Below are 27,994 nucleotides of genomic sequence, written 5' to 3' on the forward strand. Positions count from 1 at the left end.
GACCACTGCACCTGCCCTCACCAGGAGGCTCCCCTTTATTCTACTGAGTTGATAAGAAAAAGGCAGGACTGAGAGAAATGAGAGGGTCAAAGAAATTAGGCTAAATTAGGCTCAGTTTGAGCTGAGCTAGTTTTAGGACAACTAAAGATGCTGTGATTATAGCAATTATAGGCATGGTAATGTGGCTTTATATACATACCGCATATTGCAGGTAAAAAAGCCACTGGAATTTGAGAAGAAAGTTGGAATCTCGAAAGATTTAATGAATCAGCTTAAACACAGGGATGTGGCCATGTTTTACATGACAACACTGTAAAAAGAGCCAGGGCACTTGTCCTTTTTAGAACAACCGTGTATGGGGGCGCCTGGGTGGCGCAGTCGGTTAAGCGTCCGACTTCAGCCAGGTCACGATCTCGCGGTCTGTGAGTTCGAGCCCCGCGTCAGGCTCTGGGCTGATGGCTCGGAGCCTGGAGCCTGTTTCAGATTCTGTGTCTCCCTCTCTCTCTGCCCCTCCCCCGTTCATGCTCTGTCTCTCTCTGTCCCAAAAATAAAAATAAATAAATAAATAAAAGAACAACCTGTGTATGTATGTCAGCCCTCCCCCATAGACTCAAAGTTGTCAGTTTACCCCTGTATATTCAGCACAAGAGACTGCTCAGTAGGTGCTCAAAACCTGTTTGTTGAACAAATGAATGAATGACAATACCAAAAACTAATCATGAATCCTATGTTTTGTGAAAGTAAAATTTTTAAAAGACACAAATTTCCTTTTGTAAAAGTAAAGAGATACAGAGTATTGAGAAGTGTGAGTCAGGTCTAAATTTTTTTTTTTCCTGAAGGGGTTACAGAGTGCAAGGGTACCTCACTGATACATCTAAGTGACCATTTCTCCCCAGATTCTTGGGTGGTTCCAAATGGGAAGTTTTTAAAAAATACATGAGATGCTAAAAAGGAAAGGGCAATGTCAAGTTCGGGGCACGGAGTGACAAGATGGCAGATGATAGAAGGTATCTCCTTTTCCTTGTGCAATGTCCAACTGTTATGAGGAACCAGGGCTTCTTCCTCACTGGAACTGAGCACTGAAGAGAGAGAGTGCAGGGGAAGAAACTAGCAGATTGACAGGGCAGCAAACAAACAAGTAATGAAACAGTAATTAACTGATATTTATCAAGATTTGCTGGGATAATGGACTTCCAAGGATACGCTACTTTTAGCAGTTGAAGACTTGGGGAGATGAACACATGAGTTGCTCTCATACGATGGAGATGGTATGGGGTATGGAGAGATTCCCACCTAACACCGGAGAAAAGAATTTCTCCTACCCTTGCTCAGATTTTTCAGAAAAATGCTTATTTAGAAAGTGAGTGAAATTCAAACTATGTCCATTTCTCTAGAAAGTTTCAGCATATATTTTACTTCAAATACAACTCATCCTAGGCTACCATGTTCAGACCAGCTTTTTAATCTGAAGTTCAATGCCAAATTCAAGACCAGGAAACATCAAAAACAATAGTAGACCAATTATTCAAAAGGCACCATTATTAAAACTATCATTGTCAAAATAATTCCATGTTTGTTCACCTGGAAAAACCAACCTCCGTCTTTCAGCTTCCCTGCCCTTTCTTTGCTCTCATCTTGCAGAAATGAAAGCCCATCTTCAACATTCCTCTCTCTTCTCTGAATGCCAAAGAAACCATTTTAGTTTTGTTTTCTTGTTTCAAGAAAGCAGCCAAATGTTAGACAGTAGTGTGTTTTAATTCATTTTGAAAAACAAACTCACATGATTGATTCTTCAGGTCCCCTTACTTGGACCTGACACATTATGAAGTCCGAACAGCTCTGCATAGTTACATTAAACAGGTTCTTGTGCTGCAAAGTCACCGGGTGCAGGTAGCAGTGAAACATTCCCAAGACAATCACTAGACATGCAGAATGCCAGCCAGAAGCAAGGATCACTTTCAGGGGTCTTGCTGTAGGGAGCATGATGCTGTATTTTGTGTGCATTGACAACTGTATAAGGTAGGCCAAGGGAGCGAAGCACCCCCTATTTCTCTGAACCCAAAGGGGTGTCTTTCTAAAAGAAGTGTCTTTCAATCCCTAAACTTCGAGCCAGATACTCCTCTGAGTTGTATGTGTTGCTCCTTGGAGAGTCAAAGCCAAGCCACCATGAGCATGAAGCCTGGCTGACCCCTCCCTCCTCATTCCCCAGAGTGGAGAGAATGTCTGCCACTTACCCCATGAATCCAAAAGAATCCCCCCCTGCCCATCCCTGGGTTTAAGCATGGACGCAGGCCAAGCAAGCCTTGGACACCCAGGCCTGTTGCATTGTAGCTATGTTGGTGTATCCCATGTACAAGGTGGAAAAGTGCTTTTGTTTCTCTACCTGACCCAGCCAGGATAGGGGGATTTGGGGGCTGCCTGCCTAATGGCCCCTAGCCCATGTGCTTATATTGGGATTGGTCCCTAGGGATCTGCACCTGGTTGGCAGTCATTTTGTGGTGGATGTGGTAAATCGCCAGTGTTACCACAATGACGAGGCCTAGGATGAGCCCCAAAATCAGGGGCAAGGTTTCCTCCAACTGCTCCCGCTCATCCACCGGACACTTATGTTCTGAAATGGGAAAGAAGAAGAAAAGAAATCAGCTCCTGTCAAAACATTTTAAATCATAAGCTCTCCTATCAAAACAAAAAGAGAAATGGAGGTGAAAAGATTTCTCAAGGAACATTTGGGGAGACTCTTTTATTTAGAAATAATGTTTCCCCAACCAACCATAAGGATGAACCACTTAATATTTCTGCACAAGGTAAAAATAAAATGTATCAGTTAAACAGGGCAACAGTCGGTCATTGGATTCCTGGCAGGTGCCAATAAAACATCCAGACAATTGATTTCAATTTTCAGAGTTTCAGCATTAAACACAGCCACCATCATTTTTATTGTTGGTTTAATTTTTTAACTTTTTACTGAAGTATATGTACACACAGAGAATTTCACACAATGTAGAGCTTTCAAAAAGACTGAAAATATCAAGTGTTGGTAATGATATGGAGCAGTTAGAACTCATATATTGTTGGAAGATGGTACAACCACTTTGTAAAACTGTCCAGTAGTTTCTAATAAAGGGAAGTATACACCTACCTACCTACTAACACAGCATTCCATTCCTAGGTTTTTACTTAAGAATAATGAAAACATATGGACACAAAAAGGCTTGAGCATAAATGTTTGCAGAAACTTTATTCACAATAGCTTAAAACTGGAAACAATCCAAATGTCCATCAAAGTGGAATGGAAAAACAAACAATGGAATATTAATAATAAAAAGGGATGAATAAAAAGGAATGAACACATAACAAAATGGATGAATCTCAAAAATACTATGTTCAGTGAAAACTCTAAGACATGAAGAGCACATATATATGATTCCATTTACATGAAGTTCAAGAGCAGGTAAAACTAAGTCTATGGTGATTGAAATCAGAAAAGTGCTTATATATGGGGAGCAGGACAGGGAACATCCAAGTGTGATGGAAATATCCTGTATTTTGATCTAGGTAAGGGTTACATGGTTGCAAGTACAGGTAAACATGCATCAAGCTATGGGGTGCCTGGGTGGCTCAATTGGTTAAGCATCCAACTTCGGCTCAGGTCATGATCTCATGGTCCAATAGTTTGAGCCCCACGTTGGGCTCTGTGTTGACAGCTCAGAGCCTTCAGCTTGCTTCAGAGTCTGTGTCTCCCTCTCTCTCTGCCCCTCCCCCACTCGTTCTCTCCCTGTCTCTCTCTCTCTCAAAAATAAATAAACATTAAAAAAATGTGTCAAGCTAAATTTTTTAGATTTTTGCATTTTGATATGTGTAAATTATACTACAATTTTAAAAAAGAGAGTGCAGAACTTCATGAGTTTTCACAAATGAACATCCCATGTAACCAGCACCTAGGTCAAGAAAGAAAATGTTACCAGCACGTTGGTGTTGACTCTGTTTTACTCTCTTACCCCCAAGACAGTTTAATAGCCCTTTGCCTCAATTTTTAACTAGAACCAGAAAAACAATTTGGGGCAACGTGTTGGTCACATAGTTTGTAGATCTGAGCAGAACTACATTCCTAGAAACCAGGAAACGTTTGCTCAGGCTCCTTTGCTCCTTGTGGGTAACTGATGGCCTCTTCACCAAGCTCATGAGCCACAACCGGAGAAAACAGGCTTTAGATATCTGTTCATAAAGACCAAGTTTTTAAGTCAGGGTGACCCAGTAAACATTTACTGAGCACCAACTGTGTGCCAGGCTCCTCCATGTTGACACAGTCCTTCGTCTCACCTCTCCTGAGGCCAGCAGAAAGGAGAATTAGGCCTGAGCTTATTCTAGTAATTAGAGTCTGGAAGATTATGGACAAACATATAGCTTATGAAAAGCTGTATACTTGGGGCACCTGGGTTGAGCATACAACTCTTGATTTTGGCTCAGGTAACGATCTCACTGTCATGAGATCGAGCCCCAAGTCAGGCTCTGAGTTGAAGTGGAGCCTGCTTAAGATTCTCTCTCCCATTCCCTCTGCCTCTCTCCCCACTTGTGCACACTCTCTGTCTCTCTCTCTCTCTCTCTCAAAATAAAAATAAAATAAAGGCTGTATACTTAATACGCATGGTTCCTAAATTAACTTTCAGTTCTAAGCACAAAGATTTTCTCATTTAATCCCCATGACAGCCTTATGAGATAAATACTGTTATTATACCCATTACCTAGAAGGTAGAATGAAGCTAAGTAATTTTCCCAGGGGAAATGAAGCCTCAAGTTGAATTCCGACAGCCTAACTCAACAGCACAATCAGGGGGGCAGTTAGCAGACATGAGCTAGGGGTAGAGTTAGGGTCAGGTCAGTAGCAGACCTGACCTACTGGCATTTAGAGGCTACAGAATCAGAAGAGGGGGCAGGAAGAGGGCTTCCAGGCTCTGGGGCTATGTGTACTGGTCACAGAGGTACGTTCAATTTCTGAAAATTCAGTGAGGGTCATACTTATTACCAAGAGGTATGAGGGTACTTTCAGGGGGGATGGATATGTTGTTTTTTCTGGATTGTAGTGATGACTTCATAGGTGTATTCCTAAGTCAGAATTTCTCATATCATACACTTAAATGTGTGAAGTTTATTGTATTTCAATTACAACCTGAACAAAAGTGTTTAAAATAAATAAGTAAACATACACATACATACATACATACATTTCCTGATTGAAAAAATAAGAGATTTTTTTACAGGGAAGATTTTTTAAAAAGACATTTTGGCAAATGTTAAGGAAGGGCTAAGGACCTATTATTAGCACTAAATTGAGAATTTCTCTTTATTATAATCAGAAGGACTAAAAAGAATCAGTAGGGGACTTTTATTTTTGACTATTTGATTAAATTCTAATGAGTTCCACACTTTCAGTGTCGGCCTGCAGCCCAACATACCCATTTCCCCCGGGAAAAGTCTTAAGGTTGTTATAGTAGCACCAGGAACAGCTATGGGCCCAGAGCTCCATACCCAGAAGGTTGCTTTTTCCCCCATGATACCACACTGCCCCTTTGAAGAGAAAAATGAGTAGAAATGGGGTTTCTTAGGGTAGGGATTTTATTAACAACAAAAACTATTTGTTTTCCCCAACAGGCTGTTGCCTGTGAAATGTCAACGTAGATTGTGGGCTTCGCTCATTTTCTATGTACTACTCGCAAACTTACACCCTGATATTCATAACATGCCCCTTTCAAGCACACCTGACTGTAGCTAATGAGGTAACTTTGGGAAAGCCCCTAGGTCACCTAAGGATAGGGGCTGGTTGCCAGGAGAACTAAACTTGTGACCAGAAAGTTGGAACTTTCAGCCCCCACCCCTTTGATTTCCAGAGAGGGGAAAGTGGCTAGAGCTTGAGTTCAATCACCAATGGCCAATTATTTAACCAACTGTGCCTATGTAATGAAGCCTCAATAAAAACACCAAAGGATGGGATTCAGAGAGCTTCTGGTCAGTGAACACATGGAGATTTGGGACAAGTGGTGGGCTTGGAAAGAGCCTGGAACCTCCACCATCTTTCCCTGTGTCTTACCCTATGCATCTCCTACATATAGCTGTTCCTGAGTTATATCCTTTTATAATAAACTGGTAACTTAGTAAAATATATCTCTGAGTTCTGTGAGCCTCTCTAGAATTCAAGGAGAAGATCATGGAAACCTCTGATTGTAAGTTGATCGGAAGCCTAGGTGACAGTCTGGACTTGCAGTTGATATCTGCAATGGAGATGGGGAGCAGTCTTGTAGGAGACAGCCCTTAACCCGTGGGATTTGATGGTATTTTCAGGTAGTGTCAGCAGTGAGTTGAATTGCAGAACACCCAGCTGCTGTCAGAGAATTGCTCAGTGGTTGGGAAAAACACCCACACATCTGAATTGGTATCAGAATCATACTACCCAAAGTATTATCTTTTTTTTAACTTTTTAAAAAATGTTTTTAAAGTGCTTGTTTATTTTTGCGAGAGAGACAGAGCTCCAGCAAGGCAGGGGCAGAGAGAGAGGGAGAGACACAGAATCCGAAGCAGGCTCCAGGCTTTGAGCTGTCAGCACAGAGCCCAATGTGGGCCTCGAACCCATGAGCTGCGAGACCATGGCCTGTGCCATGACACTTAACCGACTGAGCCCCCCAGGTGCTCCCCAGAGTATTACCTTTAAATAGATAATAACTTTAGTATAGTTATGGGAGAATAACATCTCATATCCCATTCTTCAAGGAAGGCAGAGGGGAAAAGCACAATATATTCTGACCAAAAAAATTATGGTTAAAATACCATTGTGGTTTAGTTTCGTGTTTTTTTTTTTTAATTTTAATTCCAGTGTAGTTAACATACAGTGTTATATTAGTTTCAGGTGTACAATATGGAGATTCAAAAATTCTATACATCACTCAGTGCTCCTCATGACAAGTGTACTCTTAATCCCTGTCACCTATTTCACCCATCCCCTACCCACCTCCCCTCTGGTAACCACCAGTTTGTTCTCTATAGTTACGAGTCTGTTTTTGGTTTGTCTCCTTTTTTCTTTGCTCATTTGTTCTATTTCTTAAATTCCACATATGAGAGAAATCACATGATATTTATCTTTCTCTGACTTATTTCACTTAGCATTATAATTGTGGGTTACTTCTTAAAAATTATTTTTTGTGCCTTAGGAAAAAACCTGAACTAAACTCACCACAGAAAGGGGTATATAAAGGGAGCATTAAACTACAGACATGTCAAAAATAATCATGGGGAAATAAGGGGATGTCAAAAATTATCATGAAAAATACTGAATCCCCATCCTCATCCATCCACATCCACTAAGTGGTCAAATAAGGGGACATTCCCAAGTCTGCCATCCCTTATCCACCCTTTCAAAATCCACAGAGCTCTGGAAATCCAGAGCACTTTGTATCATGCATTTGGCAGCAACACTTGAACTAATGTAGGATGCCCGTGATTTCATGCATCCTACTTAGCATGAAGGTTCACGTGTTTCACTGCAAGAAACAGATATATTAATATATTTGATTACAGGGGGCTGCCTGGACTCTTCTGGGGTTTTCCATAATATATGGACTATGCACTAAATTATCTTCCTAAAGTCTCAAAAATCCTGAACTCTGAAACCCATCTATCCCCAAGGGTTTTAAATGAGAGACCGGGAGCTCACACAAGAGGGTCACACATTCCACGTTCAGGCTCAAGCCAGTGATTTCAAACTCTGCCTCTGACCCCGAGGGGAAATAGTGTTTTACATTGCAACTCAGAACATAGGTAGACAAACATAACCAAAACCAAGTTTTCACAAAACAATACTTATCCTGACCCTATGCATCTAATAATTTCCACTCCAGTCTAGTCTCTTTAACTTAAAACAGTGCTGACCATGACCTACTAAGGCAGGAGATGCCATCTTTTTTTTGCACCAGTAATGATGAAACTGGTGCAAACCAGTTGAAAACCCTTCTCAGAATCATGCTTACAAATGCATAAAGATAAGACACACACAATTATGAAGGAAAGATATTACACTGAAATTCAGCTCTCAAAATATGTTTAAATAAGTTGGGAGAAAGCAATACATGTACCCCTTTATTAGTACACATACTGGATGGGCTTGCAAAGTAACAAGAAGCATCATTGTTACTTTGCAAGATCTACATAAGCAAATGGGGGATGAAAATATCTGTGATTTCTATTGGTGAGAAAGTCACCTCTAATTATTCATTAATTATCACCACTATTACTACTGTGAGTTGTTATCTTCATTTATGACTGAAGGGAATGTCAAAAATTAGAAATTTGAGAAAAGAAAGATGTAAATTTTTCCCACTGAAATTCACACATTCCCAGAATTCTATCCACAACCCTTATGGACCCCAAGGTTAAGATCCTTTGCCATAAATTGATTATATAACCCACAGATTATGAAACAGGAAGGCTCTAGGCTCTGCCTAGGAGAAGAACATCTTTTGGCTTAGACCACACTAAATCTGGCTTTGGATGCTCAGAGGCCCCTAATTCCCTGTTCACCTCCACAGGGCGTGGGGTCCCTCGTGCCTCTGCCCTGGCTGGGCTCAGGGTTCTCAAGTGCACAAAACAGATCCTGAAGAGGATGGCATATGGCTGGAAAAGACAACAACCAGTCTAGCCATTGGCAAGAACCAGATAAAGACAAATCAGACAACAGAGGGTTAATCTATTGCCAGCTGCCAATTGCCGAATAAGTTACCCTCAACCATAAATCCAATGCTGCTGAAATTCTGATCCATCTTCAGTTCTCATTTTTAGTCCATGGTTTTGTTTTTTGTTTTTTGGGTTTTTTTGGTCACTTGTTTGTTTGATGACCACCATTTTTTGTGTGTTTGATGGTTTTATGTCCATCTCAATGGTGTATTTACTCCCTGAGGCGAACCAACCACAAGAACTCTTCATTGTTCCCCAAATGAAAACACTGAGATGGGCAGTAGGCAAAAAGGCAAGCTACCTGCTTTCTCAAGGTCTGCTAACACCCCAGACTATTCCTGTTCAAGGAAGGGGCTGATTGGGCTTCTTCCACTCTCTGATAGGAGAGCTGGAGGGAGGAGTTTGCCCCTCTTCCCATTTTCTCTGGGCTGGTTCTGGACTCCTGTAACCGCAGCAAAATGTGTTTTGTATTTTGAGAAAGAGCATAAATGGGCCTTGAAGACCTTTGGCTGGAGACAAGCAGATACTTTTACCAAGATGTAAGCAGTAGCAATTAAAATAAGATAATAAAAGCAGTTGTTGATTGATGCCACTGTGCACCAGGCACATGGCATGCACAAGAAAGAGTTGTATAAATCTTTCTCACAATCCTATAAGCTCTGCCAGGGCAGGAGATTTCATATACCCCAGAACCTACGTGTAACAGACTCATCCAGACAGTGTCCTTGGCAATCACTTTCTCACACATTGCAATGGGTTTTGCCTACAAGGCAGCCTAGAAGTCCCAGAGAGTCAATGCTCTTCCCCCACCCCAGCAGCCATCAGTGGTGGATAAAAGTTGATGGGTAAATGCATTGTTCCCACCTCTCAGGCTGGATAACTCTGACATGGGTTCTACACTCTCGGGGGTTCCAGCAGTGTCAGCCCCAGGTGCCCACAGTGGACACCTGCTCACTAATGCACGGGTACTGGTTGCCTTACTATCTCACTTCCCCAAGCCCTTCCCAGTGCTTTCTAGAACCACTTCCTAAACTACTTGCACTTACATGCTTGCCTAGGATCTGCTCCTTGGGGAACCCAGCCTAAAACACTATGTTCCAGGAAAGTACCAGGAACACTGAATTCTACAACTGGCTAGTTACATAGCCCTACACTGGGGATCCACATTCCTGCCCTTGACACAGTTCTCAGCAGTGTTCATAACAGGATTATCTCCCCCTAGATGCATACCCAGGAGACCCTGAAGAGCAACTATGCATGCTGGGAGGTGCTATGTAAGTCACAGGTCTACACAATGCTGTGGATCAGCATCAGCTAAGCCTTCGTGCACGTGGCAGCCAGCCACAGGGTGCCCTACCGAGGTCTGGTGTACAGAGAACGGTAAGGCATGATCCTTTCCACTATAACACAGATGTGGTTAAAACACAGATGAGGTGGCATCTTCCAATCATGCTGTTAGGAACACTAATAAAAGGCTCATGAATTCAGGGTACTCAACAACCTGTGTAAAGGTGCCTCCTGTGCTCACATGTTTATTAGGAGCAGCTGAGGCTCTGAGTAAGCGCTCAGGATCTGACACCCAAAGACAGGCTCTTGCCCCAGCCCTAGCAGCCACTAGAAGGGCAGGCTTCACCAATAACTTCACTTCTCTGAGCCTCAGTTTCTCTGCAGTCATCTGGGATCTCAGCACCTTCTTTACAGGTTTGTTTGCTTGTTTTTCCCCCTTGAGAATTAAAAAGGGACCAGCCTATATGTGGTCACTTTTAAATGCCTTTTAAACCTGAATCTTTAAAAAAGGGAAACAGAGACTGGGTGCCTGAGTGGCTCAGTCGGTTGAGTGTCTGACTCTTGATTTCAGCTCAGGTCATGATCCTAAGGTTCGTGGGTTCAAGCCCTGAATCAGGCTCTGAGCTGACAGTGCAGTGCAGAGACTCTGTCTCCTTCCCTCTCTTCCCCTCCCCTGCTCCTTCTCCTTCTCTCTCTCTTTCTCTCTCAAAATAAAGAAACTTTAAAAATTTTAAAACAAAGGGGAACAGAGATACCCTTTGCATTCTTTTATGTTTCTTTTGAAATTATGCATAAAAGTTGCCTTTAATTCAAGCCGTTAAAATTCTCGGGCTGATCTGTTGCTTATCAGTGATGCAATCTTCATCCATCACAGCCAGGAATCTCCAGGGGGCCCACAAAGGGACACACTTTAAGGACTTAATTGTGGAAGGACACGTTAATCAACCCCAACTGAGAGACATGAGGTGCTTTGAACTGCAGGGTGGTCGTTACCATACAAGTGTATTGGTTATAGAAATGAGCCAAAGTAGCCTCTGTGTATTGGCCCCTAGGTGGTTTATTTTTTCACTGCAGGCTGAGACTATTAGCTCTAAAGCCTCTCATGCCAAACTCAAATTTTTACACATCTAATTATTTAAAAACCAGCCCAAAGAAGCACATTTTTAGCTATTTAGAGCCTGCCTGCTTTGCATACCAAACCTCACCCAACAGCTGTTACCCATTGATAAGATAGGCCTTGGCCTCTGCTGCCCCTCAGAGCTCTCTGACCCAGAGACTCCTTACCGTGCTGCTGAGCCATATTGCCTAGACACGTAAGCCCCCTCCCCAGTACCCCTCTCCCTGCCAGGAGGTCCTATGCCCTCCTCCCTTCTGGCTGGTGGTCCCCATATGCCTCTCTCTGGATAGTCTCATGCTCTGAGCAGCTTCCGCTCTCATGCAACCCTGTCCAAGCACCACCCAACAAAACTTGTGTATTATTGCCTCTCAAGGTCATATCTTTTCCTTGATCAGCTCAAGATTCCTCAACCACCCCCCCCCCCCCCCACACACACACAGAGTATTCCACAGACCAGCAGCATCACCAGGGAGCTTGCTAGAAATGGAGCATCTTGGGCCCCGCCCCCAGGCCTACTGAACCAGACTCTGCATGTTAGCAAGATTACCACAGTCGTGCACAATGCAGCTACAGATTCCTGTGCACACTGCAGTTGGAGACGTGCTGGGCTAAGAGACTTCTGTTGAGGATAAGCGTAGTAGCCGAGCTCAATGCACTAAAGGGATTTAAGTGATAAAGATGTCAACCCCCATTTGAGCTGCTCTCAATGCTGTGAGTATCCAGTAATCCATTTCACTGACCCTTTCTTGCTTTAGAGTCTATTAAACAGGCAGATGTGAAACTTCAGACTGACAGTATGGCCCCCTTACACAGGGAATAGTTTCTTCATTGGAAACCCTGTGGCTATAGGTCCTGCACACACGTGCCAAACCCACATATATACCCTGCAGTAGGCGTGCAGTTGTAAGACCAGATATGGCCCCCTCCTCCACTCCTCCGCTTCCCTACGCGGGTGCAGGCTACTCATCCAGAGCCTCCTGAGCTTCTTTTCTGGGAAAGCAGGGGCGGGGGCAAGCCCCAGGTCCCCAAAAGGCACTTAAAAGGAATCTTTTGGATTCTACCAAATCAAATCAAATGATCCCTTGCAAAACACAGTGGGGGGCAGGTGCTGAAAGGCACAAATGGGAGGAGCCAGGAACAAAGGAACCCCTGCCACACAAAGGCAAACGGATCCAGTGAGTGATTCTGAATGAGGCTTGCCTCCTCCCAGGAGCAGGAGCTTTGAGCCCCAGGGCACCATATAGGAGGGGACATCCTAATTATTACCCAGAAAAGCCTGAGACAAGTGCAGTTTGCTTGTGCTTAATAATACATCTGCATTTAGAAAGTTCTACATGCTTACAAACTCTCTAAATCTACCCAGCAACCGTGCCCCTCTAGGACCTGTAAGTGAATAAAACCTGGTTTTCAAACAAAGAAGGCCAAGACGTCCATGCTATGAACTTCACTGATTTTCAGGAAACCAGCTCTGGTCCTGATTCAGTGCTCATTTACTCTTATTTTGTATACCATTCTAAACACCGATGAGATTTGATTTCTCAGCTCATCAATGACTATCAGCAACAGTGTAGAAATAACCCAGAACGACTGGGGTGAGGTTGAAGTAAGGACCTAGTAAAAGCAGCCATCACAGCACAGATAGCACCAACCAGTAAAGAAGTGCCTAAGAACAGCTGACCAGTAAAAAACAAAGAGTAATTAGAGACTATGAAAAGTACCTGCATAAACTCAAACATATCTGTGGTAGGAACCCTGCGGGCTGATTCTACACAGTCCAGGATGTTCATAATGAATTCCTGGTCATCAGTAATCATAAGTCCAATCACATTTAATTATAGTTAATATTTTCAGTTGAAGAAAGACACTGTTATATTTTATAAACACTTATGTAATCAAACAGATATTTTTAAAACACTAGGGTCTTGACGCTTGTGAGTTTAATTTCAATTTTGTGAAGATCCATGAAAATGCAGTTAGCCCATCCTTCCCCAAGTGTGTGGAAGTAAGTACTGCACTGACTTACTAAACATATTAAATCCTGATTCATCTGATAGTCAAGCATTTGGAAGTCTCCGTTAATTGTGTCCACAGCTTCAGGACATCAATTCAGCCAAAGTTAACTGGGCATCTACAGTGTACCAAGCACTGTGTTAGGCACGAAAAATACAAAGATGAAAAAAGAAGTAGGGTTTTCTGTCAAAGACAGTTTAACTTAAGAATGTTCAAATGGTCTTTAAATGATCATGGTATTGGGGGAGGGGAGCATATATTCTACTCAGTATAGTTTGAATTGGGAGGGGAATTTTATGAAAGCTGGATTCCCTGGGAAATGATCAAATGATTTGTGTATGACACAGATGGGGATTCCCTGATATCCTGTATGTTCTAATAGTTGTATTCATCTGGGGATCCCCACTCCAAAGGAAGGCATCCATAAAGCAATGAGAATCTCTCCCCATTTCTTAGCCACAAGGAATAAACAGAATATCAAACCATCTTTAACAACCTTCTCCAGATAAGAGAGAACAGATGAATTGAAAAATTGATTCACCCTACGTTTGCCTGGTAAAAATTGTTGCTAGACTCAGATAATTGCAGAAATGTGGACTCCCCTTGTGCCCAACTTCTGCTGGGATGCAGAGAACCAAGAGAATGTGGATGTCCTGAATCTGCCTCAGCTATATCCTGCCTGACCCCCTTTCAGAGACTAGCATAGACTGAGAAGAAGCCTTTCTCCACACCCCAGGAGGAAAAGATCAGGGACCCCTGCTTTTCTGAAGCCTCAAGGGTAGCGCTCCTCACAAAGGTGAGTGCTAGAGGGAGGCAGGTCTCCATGAGTCTCTCTGTAGCGCACACACACACACACACACACACACACACTCCTATTGCATTCTAGCCACACAAAAACTTAGACTCACAGTGGTAGGTAGAAACTACAGCTGAAACTACCTGAAATAACATGGAGAAGTGAAGGCCCATGGAAGCAGAGGCCCTTCTGTAATCCATGGCTCTCTATGTAAGTGTTTGAGATTTTTAGCTGATTTTTCATTGGGAAATTTGCATCAAAATTATATATATATATATATTTTTCCAAACGGTCTTTGTTACCTCTTTCCCTATCAAGGTTCCTCTCTTGGCAAACAAAAAGGAGGAGAGGAAAGAAATAAAAAGAAGGGAAGGACCAAAGAAGGGGAAGTGGGAGAGGAAAGAATGAAATGAAGGAGGAAGGGAGAAGAAAGAACCATTGAGGAAGGTTGATCAGTTCACAGTCTAAAATATTATAGTGAGAGGAAGTGTCATGTCAGCCTGAAGAAAATACAAGTAGTAACAGCCTGAAACCCTGGCAGGTCCCTTTCCCCATCCACCCTGAAGTCAGCCTTCCCTTCCCTCCATCCTGTCTCCTCCTCCCACACTGATCCCCACCAACCTACCCTCACTGAAGACAAAATCAGAGATGATGTCAAAAGGCTGGATGTGTACCGCAGACAGAATCATGGTAACTGTCTTCTGTGGATCGCTGGAGGCTAGTGAAATGGTCTGCTGAGCTTGACACTGGTAGGACTTCCCAGCTGGGGTGACCAAGGCAGAGAGGTGATGTGAGTTGGCCGTGTGCTTCCCGGCTGCAGGGAAGGCCCAAAGCAATGGTTAGGCCCCAACTTCTGGAAGAATCCTAACCTCCTAACCTCCTGTGCCTCTCTCTCTCTCAGCTCCAGAAACCTCTCTGATCCTCTGTGTTGCCGAGCTGGGGCTGGAGCTCTGCAGAGGGCATCAAGTGGTGACAAAGGACAAGCACTCCCCTTCTTTCAGGAGCAGGGGTTCCTTAAACATTGATTTGAAATTTCTTTTCTGGAAAAGGAGAGTGATACCTAAAAACCCAACTCTGTTTACTATATGCAACCTGAAAATGGAGATTTCAAAGAAACAGAACAGTGATGTGGTTTTCCACATTTCACACTGGCCCACAAAGAATTAAAGATCTTCAACAAAGCAGGGCTGGTTGCTGGTGCCCTAGGCAGACTTAACACACATATACACTCTTTGCAGGGCTGCCCCTTTTTCTCCTTTTCAGGTACATGTTTGTTGTTTTTCCCCCCTCTTTCCCTTTTTTGGAGAGGAAGGTATCTAATTTAACTGGGAGAAGTGTTTGAATATGGATTTTGATGAAGAGAAGAAAATGTTCTTTTTACTGCAATGATAAAAAGGGGTGGAAAGGGAGACATGATCCGTACATTCTTTCATGTGTTCAATAAAAATCTTTTCCCAACACCAGTGCCCAGGTGATGGAAGGCCTCATTAGGAGATTACACAGTTTACTAAATAAATAGGTTGGTTAATTAATTAATTTGAATGTGGTCTTTGATGGCTCTTGCACATGTGAACATTCTTATTTGGGGAATGGCTGTTGCTCTTGCCACAATATTTTTGGAGGCTCTGGGAGAGTTGGAGCGATGGGCAGGAAAAGCTAATAAATTAGGACACGGTTCAGAATCTGCTCTGGGGTGACTGCAGTCAATGACTGAAGACCGAGTGTGAGCCGTAGGGCCACGAACAAAAAGATACTGCAGGCTAACCGAGAAAAGGAGTCACACTGCCTCTTTCAAGTTTCTGCGCATAAGAAGAAAAACCAGGGTGCAGGGGGGAAAAATTAGCTTCTCCGTGCTCCTTTAAAGGACAAATCATAAGAGATCCTCCTGAAGCAGCCAGGGGGAAGACAGGCCCTCAAGAGATGTGTCATCGAGGATCAGGCTACGGTGACCGACCGGCTGATCCTTAGGCCCGTGGTTCCTTGCTCATCTACAAGGCCTAAAGTCCAGAGGACACTCAGGTGCTCCCGCTTCCTCTACTTTGGAGAGAAAGCCCAGGGCGGACGTGACCTGGGAGCGCAAAGTCAGGATCTGTTTCCATAAATTTCCTGAGGAATTTGGTCTCCATGCCTGGGCTCTCTGCAGTGCCCAGGCTTTCCCAGGCTTCCTCCCCAGCTTTGGGGCCTCTACTCACCACTGACTGCGTCTTTAAAATGGGTCTTCTCTAAGGAGTCATAGACAAACTGGACCTTGCTCAACCTCCACGTCGCCTCGGGTCCTTTGGACGTATTATGACTTTCCTGCCAAGAGGGAGGCGCGCGTCACTCGTCCCCGCGGCTTTTGGGTGAGGAAATCCTGGGGGCGGCCCCCGCCCACATCCACCCAGAGGTGGGCAGAGCCTTCTCTGCGCGTCCCCCTCGGGGTTACCTTTACAAACAGCATTTTGAGCGCATACGCGCGATCCACCCAGAACACCTGCAGCTCCGACTCGTTGTGGCCACAGCGGCCCTTCACCTCAGCTCCTCGGGTCAGGGAGATGTCGGCCTGTTCCGTGATCAGCTGGGAACACATACGCCCCGCACCCCCTCAGCGCACCCGGCCTCCGCGGGGGCTGTAAAGGGCAGCGCATTCAAACTCGGGGTGGCACGCCTGAGCGCTCCTTTGCGCGCGCGCTCGCAGGTCCCGGAACATGCGGTTAGATGCTTGCTCTGCGTGCAGACCCGGCCGTTAGGGAAGCAGAGAAAGGGGGATTACTTTCAAAGCAGGCAGGGCGAGCAGAAGGCGTTACAAGCCGGAACCCCCATGCAGCATTCGGGAGAAGCCTGCAGGGGCACAGAGGGGGAAGGCGGGCGACCCACGTCTTCCTGGGGCCTTGAAGGGGGATGCCCTTCGCCCCTGGAGCCCTAGGAGTAAGCCCGGAGGGAAAAGCTTCCTTACATCGACATAATTGCTGGCCCACACATCATAAGGGACAATAAATTTGGCTGCGAACTCGGCCATGAGACACGTCGTCCCATTTTCCCGCACCACAAATATATCTTTTTCAGGGTTAGTGGAAAGGCCTGAGAGATTTTCCACTTCTTGTTCTGCCATGATTCCAGCCGTTGTATCTGCGGAAAAACAAACCAAAAAAAAATCCTCTCGGTTCCGGGCTCAGTGAGCCCACGCGTCGCGGGCACAGGGGTGGAGAGATCGTGGTCTGCAGGCTTTGGGGTGATAAAGTTCCTTGCCGGCTGCTGTGCGCTCTGCGAGCCATTTCCCTAACCTAGCGCCGACAATTTCAACTCCGTTACTGTTAATTTATGATAAAAATAAAATTTTTAAATTTAAATCCTTACTATTTTGTAAGCCGACTGGTCTTTTCCTTCATCTTAGGCTTTTAAAACCAAATCTTTCTTGCCAATGCTCAGACCCCACGAAGCAGGCTCGTATAGCATTCTGTCTGGGATGTGCGGTACAGGTGTGTGGCCCTCTGGGGAATTCCCTGCCTCTGGCGGGAAGGCCCTCCACCCCGCCCGCAAAGAAGAAAGAAAATAACAAAACGTAAGGGCCACATTTTGACCTTAAGCTACTGGTTTTGCTCTGCTCGTTCTATTCTCTGCAAATAGTGCACCCTGCCCTCGCTGTGGCCCAAAAGCTACTCACGGAACAGCATCAGGAGAACTCGAAGTCTATAGACGCTGGAAAAGGCTCTTCCTCGGAGATCCATGCTCGCCGTGCAGCGAATGAGGCCAGATGTGCTGCTGCAGAGGCCGCCTGAGAGGGAATCCCTCAAAGTCGCCGCTGGAGTGAGCCGGGGTGAGCGAGGGGCGGGGGCACCGAGAGGGAGGCGGGGGGAAGCGCGTGTTCTCTGCGCGCTGCCGAAGACTTGGTGGCGGGTGCCGCACCGACCCGTGCAGGCTGAACGCGAGTCGGCTCACTGCGGAGGAACCGACCGAGAGGTGAGGGAGCTGTCCACGGCTGCGAGTACTGAAAGGGATCGGTTGTGTTGCAGGAGTGATTGTTGTGGCTTGGCTAGTGCAGCTAGCCAATGAGATTTGGGGGGGGCTAAAATTCTCCCTGAGTCTGTTTCCTGTTCTGCAATTGCATCCGCAGAGATGATTGTGTCCTGAGAAACTTAACAGCACTCTCAGACTTATTCGACATCCCTACTAGGTACAGTTATTAGGTGGTGTAGACATCACATCCTTGGAGTCCTGGTTGCTGAAAATGCCTCTGGTTCCTGAAAGAAAACGGTAGAACACAAATTGTTGCTGCTTTGAGGGAGGAGGAGTAGGCAGAAATAGAGAAGGGAAATGCTATGGCAACAGTTTCCTGCATTTGGAGACATCCCCTTCTCTCCTCTGCTCTCAATGAGCTAATGGATTTAAAGTTAAATTGACGCCTCCCTAAATGAGGCCGTCAGTCAGTGCAGTATTCTGGCTTATTTTCTGTGAGTTCTGCTCTCTGACTGCATGAGGGCTCTAAACTCTGGGGTCATCTACCCTCACTCATTATATTGCGACTTTTCTGCCAAGAAGAATGTAAGTGAACCCGAAGTTTGTGAGGGTTGTCTAGGGTCTCTTAGGACAGTAATGTCACCTACTTTTGTAAACATAGACATTACACACATATTGCTCTATAGCATCCAGTGGGACAAAAAAAAATACTACTGGACTAATTCCTATATTTACATTTTTGGTAGCTTGCTTTTTTAAAAATGTCTTGCTTCATAAATCAGAATACAGCTTTTTCAGCAATGAACATGCTGTCCTCATCAATTGTATTGATGTCCAAATATTTCATGTCTTACAGGATATTTAATTATGTGAATAATCAGTAATATAATGTCATAAAATAAACAATATCATATTAAGGGGGAAATTGCAAAGTATTTTCACATGCACTGTCAAATTTTATCCTCCTTACCACCTTAGAAGGTAGACAAGGGAACATTTGCCTTATGGTGGTTGTACACTCCCAAAACTGAGACTCAGAAAAATTAAATGACCTTGCCTAGTGTCACATGGTCAGTTAGAATTAAAATAGAAAAATCACATGCTTTAACTTCATAGGGACCATCTTCATTTTTCCTTATATAATACTTTGACTCCAAAATATACTATATTTTCATTTCCATAATATCTTTATTCAATGACCAAATAACAAGCTGAAACCCAAAGTCTCTAATAAGATCAATAGCAATTCAAATTATGAAGTAATATTTAAATCAATACTATATTTTATATCTTCATTTTTATCTGGTATATTTCATTCAAGCATTTTTCAAGAACTTTGCATAAATGTTTATATACAGAAGGACTGAGGCCTTTGTGATTGATAAAAGTCAATTATTATGATTGCAATTTGCAAAATTTACATGCCTTGCAATTTGTCACCTTAGCAATTGCTATTACACATTTTCCTGTAGTATCATAAAAACTTTAAAAACAATGAGACATATGTAATGAAGCATTTATATTCTCTCTCCCTCCATCTTTCCCTCCAGTACTTTAATGAGGAAAGAAATGGATAGATTTTAGTTTAGTGTTCACAATTTATTACCTTTATGACCTTGTACAGATTATCATTTTCCTCAACTGAAAAACTGGAATACCTCAGGGGATGGCTGGTTAGGTCAAGTGAACTAATGAGTAGAACATCATTTAAAACAAAGACAAATTAATTTCATCATAAACATTAACTGAATACCTATTACTTGCACTATGTTTGGTGCTCTGGGAACCCAAAGATAAACAAATACCATTATAGAAGTAGAAGAGATGTCTGTGAAAGATTATGACAATTTTTCTTGTGATACGTTATTGCAGATGTCCTCATTTATAGATTATTAAAAGATCAACTGAATTAATTGATGATTATCTGCTTTAATAAGAAAACATAGATGGGAAGTAGCATGGGTCATTAATCTTAAGTTGTTGTAGTTGATTATTGATTTCATTATAAATCAAATGGTTGTTCCTTTGAAATGGTTTCTTTCCATACCTGACATACATGATCTCTTTGTTGACATCAGAGAGTACTTCAAGAGTTAAAAGAAAAAAGGAAGCAGTTTTAACTCTTTCTTCCTGGAAGGATCATTCTCAAAACATAATTAAATTTCCTTTTAGGTGTTTAATCTTAAAGATAGCTTACAAAGATCCATTAACTTCTCTATCTGTCCTCAGTGATTCTTATATTGCAATAACAATTGGATCATTTTTCCTACAACTTTCACCTACATTAATTAAATAACTTTCTAATCAAGCTTTAAAAAAATCTTCACTTCTCTGAAATCAGCAAAGAGCAAGTAAAACTCACCATTAAATCATATTTTAAGATAGTAACAAAGTTTTCCAAAATTTGTTCCATTCTTCATTTATTGAATGGGAGAGAAAATAGGAGAAGCTAACATAAACAAGTACACTCTTGTGGATAACGGTTGTGTCAATTTTCATTATTGCTGCTGGTGGTCAAAACAAAATGTCAATGGTAAGTGTAACCCATGCATGTTGCCCTTGGAATCTTCTCTAGATCCTCTATGTCCTTCAAAGGATTCTTTTCAATTTGTGTACTTACTTATTTGGATTGGCCTTAATGAATCACATGCCATTGGGTGGTTACTATTTCACAGTAGTGAAAGAAGAGGCTCCTGTGTGTCTAGACCTTTCAGTTTAGATGGGAGAATAGAAGAAGATACATAAGATGTAGACTTGTGTGGCACAAGGTGGGCATAGACACACAGAAAAAGGTAAAGTAAGGCAGCCATCCCCAGGGTGGGGTAGAACTGACCAAAGGAGGCCTCTTGGAGAAGGTGGGTTTTGAAAAACATGGACAGATTGACCTGGTATCAAGGAAGACAAGGAAGACAATTGCCCTTGGCATTGCTAATGTAAGAAATATATATTAAATAGGAAAGCCAGTACAAAGATGTAACTCTTCATCCGTCCATGTTTATCAATTTGCATTAAAGAAGTTAGACCCAGAAGTTCACAATCGTTTATAGACTACATAGTCTCTATTTAATGTCTTTATGTGATAATATGCCCTACATATGGTATGCATATGCAAACCTTATTCTAAAAAAATTAAATATTCAAATTGTTAGGTGTATCTCTTAGTCACACAAATAATTGACTTGGATTTGTAGAACGAAGCAAAAAATTACAAAAATCAGAAAAAATGCTGATTAGAAACCATATTTGTGAACTTCAAAAGGGGAAAGCTCAGCTTTGTTACAGCTGAAATTTGGCTTGTTGATGTTTCAGTCCACTTTACAGTGAAATGTAAAAATGTACTCTGGCCCTATTATCCCCCAACTCTTCCAACACACACACACACACACTGGGAGCACACAAGGATTACAGAAGTAGGGATAATTTAACTAACCTGGACAAGGTGCACAGAGATGTCAAGCTGGAATTACTACTTACCAAAACCTTTTCTTGTATTCAGCATATCACTGAACACTTATTTAATTTAATTTATTTACTGCCTTTCAAACCCTTTCTAGTATAAAAACCCTTTTGGATAAGAACTGAAAAGTAAGTGTACACAAGAATATTTTGTGCAGAAGTTTCCAAACCCTAGAATATTTGCAAAGAATGAGAAAGTGAAGCGTGCCTCTGATGCACTCAGTTTGCATGACCTTGGTAAAATTTCCCTCATCCTTTCTTTTCATTGGTCTCTCCTGCACCTACTTTAATGAAGCAAGAGCTGTTTCTGCAATGAGGGTAACCAGTGGAGGAGACAAGGCACCAGAATAATGGCTCTTTCATTGGCAAAGTATGTTTATGCTAAGTCCTTAGGAAATGTCCTTTTATGGGTTCATTTAAGATAAATGCCTTCACAGAGGAGAAAATGTGAGGGGGGAGGGGAAGACAAAGTCCATAAAGCAAACCCTGAATAAGCAGATGGTAAGGCTTGGTAGTCATTCCTGAAAAGTTCAGTAGCAAATGAGGCAGTAATTAGTTAACCATTTTTAAACTTGTTTTAAGTTAGTTACCACTAAGTTTCAATGTGTAAGATTTAGGCCTTGGAGTACAGCCCTCTCTGCTTTCCTAGCAGAGAGGAAAAGCTTAACGTGGGAGCAGGGAACTTCTCTGCAAAACAAAACAAAACAAAAAACAAACAAACAAACAAACAAAAACAAGAGTCAATGGAGAAGTTTTAAAATTCTTTAAGGAGTGTTTCTCTGCAAGAAAAACAACTACCTCCATGTGTCTCAGGGTTAGGCAAGCTCATTTAAAATAGTTTGCTGCCTGAATTCTCAGATGCTGTAATTCCTTAAAATCATGTTACCGGCATCTCTGGTCCCCCCAGTTAACTACTCTTTTAATTGCCTATTTGAAGTTATCACTTGAAGATGTGTTGGGACTAAGGACAATTTATATTAATTGCCTCTGGGAGGGGAGGGTGAGAGTGGGGTGGCCAGTCTGTTGTGCTTTGCAGGAAGCATTGCTGGACAGAGCTGGAATTCTGGAATGCCCTCAGGTGTTCTGATGTTGTAGGTTTGGGATATGTCTGTGACTTTTTTTTGTGAAAACACTGCAAAGATGCTCCAGTAACCAAGAAAGAGAAAGAGGAAGGAGTCTTTGGTGTATTGCAAAGATGCCTGGAATGGCAATCTAGAAAGCAATATGCTAGTTATGAAGAGCGACAATTTCAGGGCAGTAGCTCCGAAAATGCCTTTCCTAAAGGAATCTCTCCAGGACGAAACACAATGCGTCTCTTAGTGACCTTAGTTGAGAAGTGATCTGAGCAATTCCTTCAGGGAAAAACATGCTGTGAATTCCATTATTAAAGCGTACTGTCTCAGCGTGGAAGAAGTGTGCGCTGGTCAGGGCACATGGCCTGTGGCCTGTGTCAGTACCTTGGGGTGGCACCGATGCAGGAGAGCCCGGTTGCTCCGGGCTTGGAGCTTCGGCGCCCAGGCTGCAGACTCCAGACCTGGGAGTTTCTGCCCGAGCAAAGGGAGAAGTGCGCCACTGCGGGCGCCTAGCTGCCTGCGCCCAGAGCTCGCAAGGACCTCAACCTGAGAAAGACACGGGAGCCTGGCACCTGGGTTGGACTTCTGACACATTGGCGCAGCTGCTCCAGGTATAGACATGGGACAGAAAAACCCGGTCCAGATGCAAAGGTCAAGTCCACACCGGCTCCAAAGCCGGGATAGGGGGATCAATTACAAGGGTGCTGGGGCTGAGCAAATTCGGCCACAGCGACCGAACCTGCGGGGTCTTTTGTGTCTGGGCGTGGAGGGTTGTTAGGACTAGAAAAAGGAGGAAGAAAGTTCCTAGCAGAGAGCGTGTCCCTGCCTCCCCGGAGACCTTCTTCGCAGCTCCTGCGCCGCACAGGAAGTCTTGCCAAACCCGGTGTTGGAGCGAGGTAGGTGGGCTGTGAGACCCAGGCGCTCTCCGATCCTTGGGCCTCTCGGGTCCTTCCTCCATCCCGAGAAAAGTCGGGAGACTCTGAGGGGAGTGTAGGATGCTGAGCTTGGGGAGAGAGGAGACCTGTTTACACAGGCATCGCTTTCTTTTCTTCCTGACCAAACAGCCAGCGCTGTATCCGCACCGGAGGAAAATGCCCCGAAGTGCCCCAGCGGTCTGGATTCCAGAAGAGAAGTCGTGAGGATGCGCGCTGCAGGGCCAGGGGTGCACGGGGTATCACGCCGCAGCTCGGTCCTTGGACAATTCTGGGACCCGCGCGAGGTTTCCCAGACGGAGAACGGATTCTGCTGAGAGGAGATCGAAGCTGAGACAGCACACGAGGCCCAAGTGGCGCGCAGACAGCTCGGGGCGAGCACCCGGGAGCAAGCGGTTTCTGCGGGCGGGACTGGCGGCCGCCCTGGACCCGCAGGTTCCGGACCGGGACGAGAAGGTCAGTAGGTGGACTGGCTCATTGGCCAGGGCTGTGAGGTTAGGTTCGACTTAAAAAATTTTTTTTTTAAATCAATCAATCAATCAATCTGGGGAAAGGGTGGGGAGCAGAGGGCATTCCCCACCCCAGGCTGCAACTGCAAGAAAAGCCCAGGCTTCTGCCTTAACGGGAGTCCCCAGGGACAATGGGGAGGGGGCAGCCTCTCAGCAGCAAATCTCTCGCCAGACGATGCTCCTGCGCCCCTTCCGCGGATCCCGCCTGGGTTGCAGGTCCAGTCTGCCGGCAGGACGCAGGACCGGGTTTCTGGCGGCTCCAGAGGGCGTCCTATCAACACCTCTCTCCTCTTCGGTGGACAGGGCCGGGTAAGAACTCTGGGAGGCCCCACACCAGAAGAGCACCGTGGATACCCTCCTGTTAGTCCCCTCAAAATAAAAACATTAAATCCCCTATAGTAACAAGAAAAATAACATTAACCTTCGGATATTTCTCTATGGCGAACCTATGGTTATCTTTTAATTCAAAAGCAAATTTGCGGGTGCCTCAGCTTTCCCCTGCCTGTGAAATGACCCAGGCCCCTGCCACCCCAGGTCTGGCTGTCTGAGGTATCCCCCGGCCCAGCAGCCCAGGTGGAACCCGCACGTGCTGTCTCTAGGCCCAAATCTGTGTCCTCCCCGGGACGTTCTTTGTGTTTCTAATTATCCCGGGCCATTTTTTTTTTTTTTTTTTTTTTTTTTTTTCTTTCAGTTGTCAGAGAAAGAGTCGGATCTATGGAGGTTGTAGCCACGGCCTCGGCCACAGCTTCGGGAATCCCAAGCCAAACCAATGGGCCTTGGAGCCCAAAGCACCAAAGCCACCAAAAGCAACGTTCGCCAACCTCTGTCACCCGGAGGTCGGGAGTCTCGGTGGCTGCCGCCGCGCCGTTACTCCCGGGTGACTTTGCGAAACGCACAGATGGGGACGCCTCCGGCCCGGCACGCAGGGCCGGCTGATGGATCGTCTCATTTCCCGACTTGATGGGCCGGAACCTGGGGTGGCGGGGCTGGGGGAGGGGGCCGTGCGCGTCGGGACCCAGTCGGATGGCCGCGTGGGCCGGGTGGGAGGCTCTGGCCGCCGGATTTGGGTTGGGGGATGAGGGTGCGACAAACAGATCTTAGAGAAAAACCTCGAATCCCTCCCCCCCCCGCCCCGCCCCCTGTGTCTCCGTCCCCAACACGAAGTTATCCCTTCCTCCTTTTTCTGTTTTGGGCACAGGCGCCGCGTCCCGGGTCTCCGGGGACAGCGTGACTGTGAGTGCGGTGGCGGCTCTCCGGGGCTCCGGGCCCCGCCTCCTTCCTTGGGCGTCCGCGTCCGCCTGCACCGCGCTGTTGGCATCCTTTCCTGCGGGTGGCTGCAGGAGGGCAGGACTCGGGAAGGACCCTGTGGGGGGAGGGTGTGAAAGCCGCAGGGGGTGAGGGAAAGCTTTCATTCCGCGTCCATCTAAAGTCCAATTCTGGCCTCGGACTGGGAATTTTGGAGAGAGACAGAGGGGCAGGGGTGGAGAGTCAGGGTAGCGGCGAGGGGTGTTGTAGAAGGGAAAATGCACACCGAGCAGCTTGCATCCCGGCTGTCCTACCCTCCAGGGAGACCTAGAAAGACAGGAGCCTCGGGGAGAGACAAAGTCGGCGGTCCCTGTCCGCGCACCTCTTCCAAGGTTCAGACAGGCCAGGCGCGTGAGGAAGCGAGGAGTGAGGGGAGAACGCGAGGCTGCGCTTAGGCGAGGTGAGGACAACTGAAGGGGAGATGGGTGGCATCACTGGGGTTCCTGCTTCAGGGCCGTAACTGTGGGGTGTTTTCCTTTCAGCTTGCCAGAATTTCCCCCAGGTCTCAGGAGCAGGAACTCCCGGCTGTGCTCCAGGTGTTCATCCCAGGGCCTCAGGCCTGCCATGAGGAATCCCCGTTCTGGGCGTGCATTTGGGTTCGGTATCCTGCCCTACTCCCCTCCTGCTGGACAGTGGACCACTCCGAAGGCCCCTCTGGCCAGGAACCTGCCACAAGGGTCAGGGCATCCAGCTAGTGCACTGCCCCAATACTAAAGTGTGGTCTGTGGACCCTTAGCATTTCCCCCACCTGGCTGCTGCACAAGCTCCGGCCTCACCCACCGCACTGCAGCAGAACCTGCGTGTGAAAAGGTTACCTAGGGGACTTGTGCACCTCTGCAGCTGGAGAAGCCCTGGCCTAATTTCCAGAGCCCGAGTTGACTCCTGCTGACTCCACACAGTGTGTCTCCCGCTTCATCTTCAGCGTCTGTCCAGTGAGAGGTGTTTCTGAGGTCCCAGGGCAGCTCTGCAGCAACCCCTGAAACCACTCCACCCCAAGGAAATGAAAATCGCTGGTTAGTGGAGCCTGGCAGGAATGCAGTTTTAAGTGTCCCCAAATGATTCTAATAGCCAGGAAGAACTAGTAGAGAATTAACTGCCTTTGCAGATCAGCTGAGATACGGCCTGGAGCCTACACAATACTGTGAGTACAATGCTTCAGACCCCTGGGCTCTATAGCCAGATTCACTCTGGCCCCAGCAGATGTGGCCTTGAGCCGGCTAATGAGCCTTGCTGTGCCTCCGTTTCCTTACCTGTAAAATGGAGTTGATAATAATGCTCTACCACAAAGAGCGGGGTTCGGGTTTAGAACCAAACATTTAGAATCAATTTAAATAAATCTTAGTTTATAATGCCAAATAGCTCAATCTCTCATTTTAAGTCCAAATCACAGGCTACTTATTTACCTCTCCCCTCCCCCACCCCAAGGGGCTTTCTTCCAGGGCTCAAAGGCTTATTTTGGCTTCAATATTCACGTCTATTTCTCAACATTTTAAACATGAAAACTAACATTTTAAATCGCTTAGCAACTTACTCAACCTGGTTTTCTGCAAAGTTGATTTTGCCACTTCCAGAAGCACTAGTAAAGTATGCTTTTAGCTGTGTGGCTCACCAGGGAAGCTACTGAATAAAAATACCTGGAGGGCTTGTTAGGAACAGATGGCTGGCCTCCACCCAGAGTTGCTGATTCTGTGAGTCTGGGAAGGGGCTGAGCAATTACGTATCTAACAAGCCCCCAAGTAATGCTGATGCTTCTGGTCAGAGGGAACCATAATCTGTGAATCACAGTGCCAAATGAACGGTCTGCTCCAAGACTGGTGGAAATCTTACAGCAGCACGGTCCATAGAAATATAATGCAAACTACAATTCTAACTTGAAACGTTCTGGGAGCCACATTTCATTCTTAAATTGTTATGTATTTATTTTCTATTGAAATATATTTGACATATAACCTTGTATAAATTCAAGGGGTAGAATATGTTAATGTGATACATTTATATATCGTAATATGACTGCGGTTGTAGCAATAGTTAGCATTTCTGTCACGCCATATAATTATCGTTTCTTTTCATGTGGTGGGAATAATGAAGATCTAGTCCCTTAGCAAGTTTCATGATGATACAATATTGTTGTCTATATGTGTGATCTGGATCTCCAGGACTTCTATATTGACTAGTTGAAAGTTTGTACCCTTAAACAATATCTCTTCTATTCCTACTCACTGGTAATGAATCACCATTCTACTCTCTGTTTCTATGAGTCTCGTGGCTACGTTTTAAAAAGTAGAAAAGAAAAGGGTAGAATCAATCTTGAGAATAGATTTTATTTAATGGAATATATCCAGAATTATCAACATTTCACCATTGAACTAATAACAAACACTGATGAGCCATTTTATTTTGTTTTTTTTTTAACTTTTTAAATGTTTATTTATTTTTGAGAGAGACACACACACAGAGTGCTAGTGGGGAGGGTCAGAGAAAGAGGGAGAAACAGAATCTGAAGCAGGCTCCAGGCTCCAAAGTGCCACCACAGAGCCCTAAGTGGGTCTCGAACTCACAAATGGTGAGATCAGACCTGAGCTGAAGCTGGACACTTAACCTACATCATCAGATACCCCATGATGAGCTATTTTATATTTTGTATTAAATGTAAATGTACTTTGTATTTTTGAATTAAATGTTTGAAATCTGGTATTTCTAATCTGGAATAGCCACATTTCAAGTACTCAAGAGTCACACAAGTCTGGTGGTTTCTCTAGGAGACAGGCATGTCTAGAGAATTCTTTCAACTGGAAAGAGATGGATATGAATTTCATTCTTCCAGGCCATGATATTACTGGTGTGATGATCAATCA

At 44.7% G+C, this 27,994-nt stretch overlaps 2 protein-coding genes and 1 long non-coding RNA gene across 3 annotated transcripts in view; 1 reads left to right on the top strand and 2 right to left on the bottom strand.

Annotated features, from left to right (window-relative positions):
- Nucleotides 1–48, bottom strand: part of ANKEF1 (ankyrin repeat and EF-hand domain containing 1) — a 465,781-nt gene extending 465,733 nt beyond the window's left edge. The window contains exon 1 of the mRNA XM_081795314.1: nt 45–48. The gene's annotated coding sequence lies outside the window, so the exon portion shown is untranslated. The remainder of the gene's footprint in view (nt 1–44) is intronic.
- Nucleotides 49–1,736: 1,688 nt separating this feature from the next.
- Nucleotides 1,737–18,196, bottom strand: LAMP5 (lysosome associated membrane protein 5). The gene is made up of 6 exons (XM_078444274.2): nt 17,572–18,196; nt 16,864–17,036; nt 16,354–16,485; nt 16,121–16,226; nt 14,554–14,742; nt 1,737–2,611 (listed from the first exon to the last, which is right to left on the bottom strand). Exons 1-6 carry the CDS (start codon nt 17,633–17,635, stop codon nt 2,433–2,435), a joined length of 843 nt encoding a protein of 280 aa, XP_078300400.1. The 5' UTR covers nt 17,636–18,196; the 3' UTR covers nt 1,737–2,432.
- On the top strand, nt 17,757–27,426 carry LOC132665297 (uncharacterized). The gene is made up of 3 exons (XR_009604060.1): nt 17,757–17,867; nt 23,462–23,789; nt 24,535–27,426. It is a non-coding gene; the product is annotated as an uncharacterized LOC132665297 (long non-coding RNA).
- The last annotated feature ends 568 nt before the right edge of the window (nt 27,427–27,994 follow it).

The sequence above is a fragment of the Panthera onca genome, chromosome A3, assembly GCF_046562875.1.
Source record: "Panthera onca isolate mPanOnc1 chromosome A3, mPanOnc1 haplotype 2, whole genome shotgun sequence".
In the NCBI taxonomy this organism is placed as follows: domain Eukaryota; kingdom Metazoa; phylum Chordata; class Mammalia; order Carnivora; family Felidae; genus Panthera; species Panthera onca.

Coding starts and splice junctions, on each gene's coding strand:
- LAMP5 (XM_078444274.2), bottom strand. CDS start 17,635: ATGGATCTCCGAGGAAGAGCCTTTTCCAGCGTCTATAGACTTCGAGTT. Junction 16,486..16,863: donor GGGCCAGCAATTATGTCGAT/GTAAGGAAGCTT, acceptor ATGTGTTCCCAG/CTGATCACGGAACAGGCCGA. Junction 14,743..16,120: donor TTTTAAAGACGCAGTCAGTG/GTGAGTAGAGGC, acceptor CCTTCCCTGCAG/CCGGGAAGCACACGGCCAAC.